This window comes from Gracilinanus agilis, chromosome 3 (genome assembly GCF_016433145.1).
Source record: "Gracilinanus agilis isolate LMUSP501 chromosome 3, AgileGrace, whole genome shotgun sequence".
Classification (NCBI taxonomy): domain Eukaryota; kingdom Metazoa; phylum Chordata; class Mammalia; order Didelphimorphia; family Didelphidae; genus Gracilinanus; species Gracilinanus agilis.
Genome location: NC_058132.1, coordinates 94,480,160 through 94,492,364, shown reverse-complemented (window position 1 = coordinate 94,492,364; position 12,205 = coordinate 94,480,160). Strand labels below are relative to the sequence as shown.

Below are 12,205 nucleotides of genomic sequence, written 5' to 3'. Positions count from 1 at the left end.
ACAGTAAGGTCAAAGTAACTGAGGTTAAGTGATTTGCTCAGGTATGATTTGAGCAATGATTTGAACCCAGGACCTCTTATCTCCAGGCCTAGCAATCTATCCACTTAACCTCTCAAACTTTTTATACTAAATAATCTTTTTTCTATGGGGCACTAATTTCCAAAATGTTAATTAGTAAGTATCATCACTTTCTACCAATAGCTGAGAATTGAATCACAAGTACCTACAAGAGGTGACTTAAAACTAGTGCTGATTCATCATTAATCATGCCTTGCCAAGCCCCAGCTTTGTATTGTTCCCATCATTTACTGCTTTCATTCCTGTTCACATGCTGACTAGATCCACTTCAAATTTGTTACATAATCACAACTCTGCTCTTACTTCAAAATAGTTCTTTTATGCTTCTTACTCTTTAGTCTCTCCTTGTCCATAGACCACTACTTCCCTGTTACATACAGACAAAAATAAATCTTTCCATCCTTAAAAAACTTTTAACCATCTGACCACCTCTACTAGCTATTAAAGTTACCAATCTCTTAATTGCTAAATCATTAATGGTCTTTGCTTAATCCTTTTCCTTCTTGAATTCTGTACGCTTTGACACCTGTTACCCTCTTTTATACTCTCATCTTTTTTTAATATGATTTATATTTTATTGTATTTTTATTTATTATGTTAAATATTTCCTGATTATATTTTAATCTGGCTCGGACCCCAAAAGAGTCCCTCCTGGAAGTGTGTTTGATACCTCTGATAGATAGCATAGAGCTGACAAAGTGCTTCACATACATTTTCACTGTAGTCTTAGAACAATCCTAGGAAGTAGATACTGCTGATAAGCACAAAAATCTATCTAACTGGGTTCACTATACATTTATATTACATAACTCAACTGGCCTCACTGCCACTAATCAATCCTTCTTTGCTTACATAAATTACATAATTTACATAATTATATAATAATACTCTCATCTTTTGTTATTTTCATGACACAGCTATTCCCTAGTTCTCATATCTTTATAACTGCTTCTTTCCTTAAGATTCTGTCTTGGTCCTCTTTTCTTTCTACACTGTCTCACTTGGTGATCTCCTCAGTTCCCATGGTTTAAGTTTTCATTTCTGTGCAGGTAATTCTCTGATCTATGTATCTGACCATAACCTCTTCATTGATCTTCAGTCTTATATCTCCAACTGGATATCTCATAAACATCATCTTTTTTTTTTTAAACCCTTACCTTTTGTGTTAGAATCAATACTGTGTATTAGTTTCAAGGCAGAAGAGTTGTAAGGGCTAGGTAATAGGGGTTAAGTGATTTGCCCAGGGTCGTACAGCTAGAAAGTGCCTGAGGTCAGATTTTAATCCAGGACCTCCTGTCTCTGGGCCTGGCTCTTGATCCACTGAGCCACCTACTTACCACTGTCTTGTAGACAGTCTTAAACTTAGCATGTTCAAAACTGAATTCATTGTCTTTCCCAAAAAAATGCTTTCTTTTGATTGTCTTCATGCAAGGTTACCACCATCCTTTCAGTTACCTAGGCTCACAATCTATATCATACTCATCTCCTTACTTAAACTTAAAACAAATATTCAATCTGTTGCCAAGTACTGTCATTTCTACCTTTATAATGTCTTATATGTGCTCTCTTCTGTCCTCTGACATTTCCACCACCTTTTCAGCCCCTCATCACTTGGTTTACTACAATAGCCTGCTGGTGCATCTTACTGCATCAAATCTTTCCCCATTTCACTTTGTCCTCCATTTAGCTATCATAGTGATATTCCTAAATCTCAAGGCTGACCATATCACCCCTCCCAATTCAGTGAACTTCAATGACTCCCTATTATCCCAGGATCAAATATAAAGTCCTGTTTAACTTTTTAAAATCCTTTGCAACCTGGACCCATACCTTTCCAGTCTTATACCTATACTATATTTTAGTATACCTTATGCTTCTTATACCTTATCATTATCACTGACATTCTTATTCTTCACACATTATGTGCCATCTTCTGATTCTGTGCCTTTTCACTGCTGTCTCCTATGCCTGGAATGTCTTCTCTTTTCATCTCTATATCGTGGTTTCATTGGCCCCTTTTAAGGTTCATCTCAAATATCCCCTTCTTCAAGATTCCTTTCCTAGTCCCATTCTTCCTCATTTCTCCCACCAGTACTATTAATGCCTTTGCTGAGATCGCCTTCAACTTACTCTATATTTATCATTTATGTATGTAGTTGTTTGCTTGTTCTTTCCCTCAGTAAAGTGTGAGTTTCTCGAGGGCAAGAATTTTTTTTTGCCTTCATTTGTATTCTCAGGGCTTAGCACGACACCTGGTACATAATAAGTGCTTAGTTAATAAATGCTTGTTAATTGATTCTCTCCTATCTTGTCATTTTTTTCTTGATGCTGTTGGCAGGTTCATTTTACTAAAGTCTAGTTGAGATCACATCCCTCAGGAATCTTCCATGACTCCCCTTTGGCTATAGAAAAAACAGTCCCTCCTCCTCAGCTTGTCATTCAAGGCCCTACAAGATTTTGCCCTAACTTGTTTTTCCAGATTCAGTAGAATCTGACTCAGAAAGGACCTCTTTGGGCATCAATTCTAAAATATCCCTAAACTATAAATCCTTCTATAAACTCCTCTTAGAGATCTGTTTGAGCCTTTAGAGTCCATACAGTATAATATATTATCTATAGAAAAAATGAGTTAAACTAGAACTTTAAGTTCTCTTCCAGTTTTAAATTACATAATCCCTTTGAACAGAGGAGACTGCATCCCACAGAATGGAAGACATTTTTCCAGTTTCATAGCTACTAAATGATATTACCAGGACAGAACCCTGATCTCTTTATTCCCCATCCACTTTTTTCTGCTGTAATATAGACTTGCTTTCAGTTAAGAAACCCACTCTCAATGAGGGCAGCATAGCAAGTGAATGGAGAAGCATGCCACAAGATACCTCACAGGGCTTTAGAAGACTAGAAGATGCAAATTTGTTCCAGTGAAGCAATGAAATCACAGATCTGGTTAGGAATTTTATAAAAAAGAAAGAAAGAAATGTAGGTTTGATGAGCACTTAACCTTAGACTACCCAGTAAGCCTGGGAAAGAAATTAATCCAGAAGCAATTCAATGTAATGACCATTTATTAAATTCCATCAGGGCCTTTGCATCTCTGAGAAAACTTAGCCAAGATAACACACAATTTCTGCCCTCATGAAGTTTACAGAGTGGACCTAGATATACATAAAATACAATAAGCATGCCATATGGGGCCTCAGGAGAGAAGGGCCATTGCAAATAAGAAAGATTGAGTATGGGAATTAAAACATTGCTTAGAGAAAGCATTGTAGATGGCTTTTGAAGCAGAAGTGTACCAGAAAGAGCTAAAACAGAAAGAAAACTAGAGCTGTCTCCCTAAAGAACATTGATGCAAAAATTTTAAATAAAATACTGGCATTATCAGCATTATATTACATGTCACATACATCAGCATTATATCACAAGGATCTTATAGCATGATTGTGTGGGTTTTATATCATGAATGCAGGGAGAGTTCAATTTTAGGAAAACCATCAGCATAATTAATGATACCAATAACAAAACATACAGAAACCATATGATTATTTCAGTAGATGCAGAAAAAGCATTTGACAAAAGATACACCCATTTCTTATAAAAACATTAGAAACATTGGAATAAAAGGAACCTTCCTTAAAGTGATAAATGGCATCTTTCTAAAACCATCCACAGCATTATTTGTAATTGAGATAAACTAAAACTCTTCCCAGTAAGATCAGGGTAAAACAAAGATGACTGTTATTATTACTGCTATTTAATATTATGCTAGAAATGCTAGCTATAAACATAAGAGCAGAAAAAGAAATTGAAGTAATTAGAATAGGCACTGAGGAAATAAAGTTATCACTCTGTAGATAATTCGGTGGAAGAATTTATACCAAACAAGACATAGAGAACATTATGAAAAATTAAATAGAAAATTTTAATTACATTAAATTTAAAAAACTTTGTACAAACAAAACCAACACAACCAATATTAAAAGGTAAACAGCAAATTGTGAAAAACATTTTATGGCAAGTAACTCTGACAAAGGCTTTATTTCTCAAATATATAGAAAACAGAGTTAAATTTTTAAGAATGCAAAACATTCCCCAATTGAAAAAATGGTCAAAGGCTATGAACAGACATTTCTCAGAGGATGAAATTTCTACTATCTATAGTCATGAAAAAATGCTCTAAAATCACTATTTTAAAAAAAACAACTGATTACATGTGATAAATTTCCATACAAGATTTCCTAAGTTATATGATTGAATTTATCTCCCTCCTTCCCCTTCTCCCTACTGTGCTGGCAGGTGATTCAATCTGAATTATACATGTATTATTATGCAAAACATTTCCATATTCATTTTTGTAAGTGGATAAAGTAATCTTATAAAAACAAAACCCCAAAACATAAACCCAAATAAACAATTGAAAAATTTTATGGTTTCATATTGTAATAGACAAATTTATAGCCCTGTGGCCTAACTTAATCTATAAATTTGCCTATTACAATATGCATTCTGATTCCAACAGTTTTTTCTCTGGAGGTGAATAACATTCTCCAAATCACCATTAATTAGAGAAATGCAAATTAAAACAACTCTAAGATACCACCTCACATCTATCAGATTATCTAACATGACCAAAAAGGAAAATGATAAATGTTGGAGGGGATTTTGGAAAATTCAAACAATAATACATTCATTGTTGGTGGAACTATGAACTGATACAGCCATTCTGGAAAATAATCTAGAGCCACATAAAGGGCCATAAAACTATACATACCGTTTGACCCAGCACTACCACTACTGGGTCTCTATCCCAAAGAGGTCAGAGTTAAGGGGAAAGGACCTATCTGGATAAAATTATTTTTAACAGCTATTTTTGTAGTGGCAAAAAATTGAAAAGCGAGGAGTTGTCTCTCACTTGGGCAATGGCTAAAAAAGTTGTGGTTACATAATTATAATGGAATACTATTGGGCCATAAGAAATGATGAACAGGATGAATTCAGAAAATCCTGGAAAGACTTATATGAACTGATGCAAAGTGGTGTCAGTAGAACCAGGAGAACTCTGTATACCATAACAGAAGTATTGCTTGATGATCAACTGTGAATGACTAAACCATCATCAGCAAAGCAAATTTCTAAGATCAACATAAGAGGCACATGTTGAAAAATGCTATCCACAGGCAAAGAAGGGCCTATTTGGAGTCTGATTGCAGATCATAGCATGCCATCTTCCTCTTTATTTCCTTCATGAGCTTTTTAAAATTGTATGTGTGATTTGTCATGTTAGACTATTGCCCTGAGAAAGAAGAAAAATCTGAATCCTAAAATATCAGAAAATAGTTGTCAAAAATGGTTTCTACATGTAACTAAAAAAAAAGAATAGGCCTATACCTGCTAATAAAGTACTCTGTTATATTTCAACAAAAAAATGTTCTCAAATGAAATAGTAATTAATTTTAAATTTTTTGAAGAAAAAATAAATGAGCTCTTTAAATATAAGTAAGTTACAAATATAATTGAAGACACCAAATAACTATATGTGCTTTAAAAAAAAACCAGAAATGTACTTAAAATGTAAAACAAAAGTATAATAGAACACAGACAAGGTTAATATGTGTTTTTTTTTTTAAGTCAATAAGTGATCCACAGGGATCTTCATGTATAGTTTAGTGTCCCCCTTTTTATTTGAGTTTGATACACTGCTCTATAAGGATGTATAGTAAGGAATCTAAAGCCAATGATTGTGGGGTGGAAATGATGTATTTCAAACACAGTAAGCATCTAAATAAAATCAGAGGGGCAAGATAGGTAGATTGGGTTGCCAAGCTCAAGAATTTTAGCTTTCCTAACCAAGTAATAAATAGTCACATCAAGGTTTTGAGCAGAGAAATGATATGGCCATTTTTTAGCAGAAGGAAGATTTTAAGTCTGAAAACCTGTTAAGGATGAATTGGAGGTTGGTAAAGTCAAGGAAAGAAGGCAGGTTTGTGTGGCTATTGCAGTAGTCCAGGCAAGTGATAATGTAATGAGAGCTCTAGAAATATTTTTCTAGATAGATGCCAAGTTTTTGTCTTGGTTTGTATTGATGATACTTGTTGAATCCTTTATTTTTAAACTATCTTCTTCCCTCCTTCCCCCTAGCTTTTCCGACGTGTGGCCGCAGCCTTGCCTGGAATGGAGAGCACACAGGACAAAAGCAGAGAAGACAGTATCCTTCATGTTTCAATTACTGTGACTTCATAATGTATTTTTCACACCAACATTGTTGGCAGGGAGTGAGGGGGGATGATGCTGCCTTTAACCTAAGACCCAGAGCTCTTCTTTGGGAAGTATATTTGCTTAATGAAGTCACATTCCCCCAGCATACTCCTGGTGCTCATGAATCAGTAGACAGAAAGCTATAAAAGTTCTTAGATCTTTTGCTCTCAGTGTATCCCAGTAACTTGAGGCCATCTCCAGCAGGGTCATCATATTTCTCCTTCCCTCTGAGATTCCGGTATCATGCTGGCATGGAAAAAATGGAAGAAACTTCTTTGTATACTCTGCTGTTAGAAACAAGACAAGATTTTAATGGCATTTCTTCCATGTAGGTAATAAGCCTGGTTAGTTAAAAGGAATGGTCCATATGTATGCATGCACATGCATGCTAAAGCTGTCACCAACTAGCCCACATTCAAAGACATGTATTTAAAAGGACAAGCAGTTTTATAGAGATGCTAGCAGAGTAGAAATAGATCCCTCAAAAATGTGGTGTTGGATTTTATTGACAAGAGCTATATTGGGTGATTGGAGATGCATGGGAGTCCAAACCACACTGAGGTAGTAAGTTTACCTCTTAAGAGAAGCTACCTCTCAAGCCATTGCCTGGCAGCTAGACTCCCACTCTTTGTTCTCCATGGTTTTTTAAAGTCCAAATGTCTGTTCTTCTTAATCTATTCTTGTGTCACTTTCTCCTCCCATTAGGCATTTGCATTTGCCTGTTTGTGGCTAAATACTGCACCAAAATTCTTCACTCCTCAAGGGCTGGGAACAGTGTCTTCTTCTTGTAGAAGTATCTAAGGTAATGAAAAGAATGTAGATTTAGGAGACATAGAAGGCAGAGATTTGTATCCCTGCTTCCATCCTGCTTGTTGGCTGGCCTCAAGCAAAACTCATTTATTTACCTCAGAGATGGAGTTTCTGTGTCTATGAAATAAGGGTGAAGATAGCATTGCTGTTACTTTCTCCTACCAGTCTTTGAAGAGTGTGCCTCATAAACCTCAGGACAATAGAAGTAGGAGCTGGGTATAGCTCCCTTCACTGCATCCAGGGTTTCTTTCTTGTATGTGGTCCATGCTTAAAAGTTGTTTAAATAGGTGCAGAATGGGAGGAATGTCTAGGTGCTTTTAGATCCCTGGCTGGGTTTTTTTGGTTGTTGTTCTCCCCATTCCATCCCACTTGGTTGTGTGTTGGCTTTTAATGACATTTCTTCCATATTGTTATAAGCCTGGTTAGTTAAAGGAACATTTAGCATACACATGTATGCTAAAATTTTGGCCATGATGGGTATGAGGGTCTGCATTTAATTGGTGGCTTCATCACTGAGGGAATCAGAGGGCCCTAAGTAGAATAATATCTTCCTATCCATTCTTCCTTAACTTGTTTTTCCTTCAGTGATTGACATAAAACTGGAAAAGCCTCAGGAGCCACCAGTCAATGAAGGAGGCTGTTCCTGCTAATACCATGTGGCTTCTTGAATCCTTCCCCAGAACCTCACTGCTTTTGCCCCCTTATTCTTCATTGACTGCAGTGTGAATATTGGCTTGAACCTTCCCCCTTCAGTAATAACGTATTGCGATTCATCATTGCTGGCTGTCTCGTGGAGATGATCTATTAGCTTCACAAGCACACACACACACACACACACACACACACACACACACAGAGAATATGTCAGTGTCTTCATTATTTATATAAAAAGCCAAAATATTCCAGCATATTCCAGTGATAACTTTAAAAACTAGGTACATTTTCTTAACATTTGTTCCTTTTTTAAATATGTTATGATAGTGCACTTTGAAATGATGGAAATCTCAAAGATCTGAGTTTGACTTGGTTAAGGAGCAATATGTTCAGAATAGCACTCACCTCTCTACCTGATTTTTCCCTCTCTCTCCCACTATTCCCCCAAACCAACCCGCCTCCCCTCCCCTCAATACCTTTACCTTTGCTTCATAAAGCATATTAGAAGTAGCCCATTAGCAGTCAAGGCAGGCAGATTTGAAGCATCCAAGTCAGCCTTCAGCATTAGGGATAACCCAAGCCCCTGTCTCTGGGCAAAGATTGACACCATGAACTTTCTTCTAGCTCACTCATGGAATTCCCTTGAGACAAAGCCAACTGGCATTATGGAAAGGACTGTGTTCTGATGGGGAGGATGAGTCTTTTTAATGAGTCAGCTTGAACAAACTGAAAGGAGTCAGATGATAGTGACTGACAGTCTCTCTGGCCAACAGAAGCGACTCCCTTCATATGTGCTTACCCAAACACTGCAAGCAGCAAATCGCCAGGGATCTCCATCCATGTTGCATTTTAAAAAATAATTGTACCCACTACTTGTGGTAAAATCGGAAAGAAAGACCTTAAGAGCACTCCCCCATCAAGGTTTTAAGACTGAAGTGGGAGCTATTGCATTACTGAGAAACTTTTAAAGCATCAGATATTTTCCCCCTCTTTCTCTATCCTTAATACAAAAGACACTGTATAAGTGTATCTTCCCAAAAAAAAAGAGTGGAGAGATTTCAGGTTTGGCTCTGGTGTAACTGGCAGAAAAGGTTGTGGACAAAAAAAAACCAAAAGCTCTCTGAAGAATAGCACATACTTTGCTCAGGACATTAGAGGTCAAGTTGGAGAGGGTAGCAGTTTACTTGTAAGGCCTCAAAGCCTTTGTGGACAAAGAGAGATGAAATGAAATGCAAGATTATGCAGGCTTATGCCATTAATTTCTGGCCTTTTTATGTTGGGTCTTCCAAGTCGGTTTGGTTTTTTTCCATTAGATCTGTATAGTTTGGTTAATTAACCAGGAATTTAGTTTTATATTTAACTAAGCTACAATTATACAATTAACAATTTTTCCTTCAGTGATATTTATTTCCTTGCCTTTGTTTTTTTTTTCTTTTTTAAACTCCAATCTTTCTGACTGTTGTGTCAAGGAATCTGTCTAGAGCTTGGTCAGTGTGGCGATATGTAGCGCACCCCCACCCCAACCATCATTATCCTCTCCTTCCCCCCAAAAACCACTGCAAACAATACACTAGGAGTGCACCCTTTTATCCTTTACTAGTTATTGTGAGATTGCTGTGTAAGTCAGTAAACACATTTGTAAATACATTGTTTGCAGAAAGAGAATTGCGGAGTTATAGTGCAGGATGGCCATTCCAGAATCTGTTGTAAACATTACTTAGTAATATAATAAAGGTAAAATTTCAATGAAACATCATCCCACTCTGTCCTTTGCCCTTCAAAACTAACCAACTGGAAAAATCCCCACCTACTTCCTTTCCTCCCCAGATCCACTTTGTCACCAGGAAATATGTCCCAAGCGCTTGGATTATGGAACTAAATGGAAAAGTTCTTCAACCAGGGTTTCAGGACTAGCATTCGTCTACATACCAATAACTTATGTTAAAAACAAAAAAAGCAAATTGGGATGGAAAGTGCTTTTATAATGCAATATTGTTGTTAAAGGCAAGTTTTTTTGACATGGCATGTCCTGAAATAAATATCAATTAAATATGACATGAGTCAATCTTTTTTTAGAGTTCTGGTGGGATAGGAATTAAAATTTCTTTGCATTCTTTTGAAACGTTGGATGTTCTTTATGTTTCTTAAGGAAGGGTAACCAGTTTGCAGTTTTTGATATAGATCTAAACATTCTTGGAGAGGGAAAGAGCTTAGTGATTTTAAACTGAAGTAGTTTCATGTTTCAGATTATTTTTTAAACAATCACATTTTTTTGCCGCCAATAAAATATAAGTAAAACACAAAAGGAAAAACTACAAATATGCCCATCCCCATACTCCTGTCTACCATCTTGTAACTGTCCTAAATTTAGGATCATAATCTCAGTGGAGTCTAGTAATGTGACTTTAAAAAATAATAATTAAGGAAAGATATTTCTGTCTTAGTAACAATTCTAAGACAGAAGGGCCAAGGCTAGGCAAACAGGATTAAGTGACTTGCCCAGGGTTACCCAGCTGGGAAGTGTCCGAGGTCAGATTTGAACTTGGGTCCTCTTGACTCCAGATGTGGTGCTCTATCCACTGTGCCACCTAGCTGCTCCTAGGCAATAACTCTTTTAAGTCTCCTGAGGTTTGGGAAGAGCTTGCTATCTCATGAATGGAGTGAGTATCCATCCAAGCATTATTTCACATCAGCTCTAGCTTTCCTGGGTGAATTATAGTGACTCACAACTTTTTTTAAAGAAAAAGTAACATATTGAGGTTTTTCTCCTTTTTTATGGCCTAGACCACTGGAATCATGGGGCCCAACTCCTTCCTTCTACAAGTCAGATCACTGAAGTCCAGAAAGAAGCTTCCTGAAAACCATGTGTGCTTTGTGTCAGATTTTGGACTAAACCCAAAGCTTACTGGTTTTTAGAGAAGTTAGCTTGGTAGGAAGCTTACTGTAATGGAAAGCAGACAAGTACCAATTTGTTTTTTATTCATCATTCTCAATAATTACTGAATATAAAAATCATGTTCCCGGTGAGGAATATTTTTTTATTCCAAGAAGTTTTGTTGTCAAAGGACAAAAACATTGCTTGGGGCAGAATGTTTGATGGTTATTCTTTGGTTCCCAAATGAGATCAAAAGTGAGCCTTAGAGAGGAGCAGAGGAACATAGCATCAAGGCATCCAACAGGTCAAATAGACTAGGTAATGTTTTAAGATCTTAGCACACACCAAAAATTGCCTACCAAATAGACTGGAAAGTCCATAGAAGCATACACTTCCTAATTCTATTTCCTCATAAAGGCAAACCTTATCATTTTGGTCCTTGTGAGCAGTTTAATTTACAAGTTATGGGAACAAGGCTGATAACTAATTTTTTGAACTAATAAAAGTTACTGATATCCACCAGGAAACAACCTTCTCTATTGTTTGTCTTTTTGCCGCTGGGTGGATAGAGCCAGGCCTGGAGTCAGGAAAATCTGAGTTCAAGTCTCCAAGCATTCTTTCCCATCAACTTTTTAAAAAGAAAAAATATATTGGATTTTTCCTCCTTTTTTATGGAATCATCATTCCCTGGGCAAGTCACTTAACCCTGTTTACCTCAGTTTCCTCATCTGTCAAATGAGCTGAAGAAAGAAGTAGCAGATAAGTATCTTTGCCAAAAAACTCCATACGAAACAACTAATCGATAAATCTTTTATTTTGAATGCTGCCCTGAGTAGGCAAGGGATGGTAGAGGTTTGCTCAGCGATACTGCTGCTCCCCGTATTGCATCCTATAACCCTTCTACACAGCATTGCTTTATTTCCGGCAGCTCTAACCATTCTCGGCAGGTATCTGCACTTGCTGCCTTCCCCATTTCCGGCCTCTCATTGTACTTCTGTCATTCTCAGCCTTCCTTCAGCAGATGACAACCTTTACAAGGGATTCAGTTCTCTTCAGTGCTCCATTATGTGAAAGAAGATCTGTGACAGCTTCTGGACCAAAATGCCTTTGTTATAGAGCTTTCTTTTGTACTCTGGTCCTCCCAAGCCCCAGACTTTGCCTGTGGGAAGGCCCTTGGGGACTTTAGGGACACTCAGTTACTTCAGAAGTAGAAAGATACTTGTAATGCCTTTTGAACAGAGACCATCTAGGATTTAGAGCTGGAAAGGCGCTACCATGACTTGAGATACTTGAAAGAACCTTGAGAAAGGGGGTGAACTGGATTCAGGATTTTCTGTCCAGATTGCAAAAACTCAAGTGTCACAAGGCCTTGCTCCCTGGCTCAAGGAGACAGCCCTGCAAAGTTGTTGGGAGACACATCGTGGGATCTTAACCTGAGGACTGTGAACTTTAAAAAAATTAGTAACTGGGGGCATCTGGGTGGCTCAGTGGATTGAAAACCAGACCTAGAGATGGGAGGTCCTGGGTTCA

At 37.2% G+C, this 12,205-nt stretch overlaps 1 protein-coding gene across 3 annotated transcripts in view; it reads left to right on the top strand.

Annotated features, from left to right (window-relative positions):
• RAB6A (RAB6A, member RAS oncogene family) overlaps positions 1 to 7,977 on the top strand; it is an 88,912-nt gene extending 80,935 nt beyond the window's left edge. For all 3 annotated transcript variants that reach the window (XM_044668118.1, XM_044668116.1, XM_044668117.1), the window contains 2 exons: positions 6,220 to 6,286; positions 7,732 to 7,977. In XM_044668118.1, the coding sequence (XP_044524053.1) occupies positions 6,220 to 6,286; positions 7,732 to 7,796 (132 nt within the window). In that variant the 3' untranslated portion in view covers positions 7,797 to 7,977. The remainder of the gene's footprint in view (positions 1 to 6,219; positions 6,287 to 7,731) is intronic.
• The last annotated feature ends 4,228 nt before the right edge of the window (positions 7,978 to 12,205 follow it).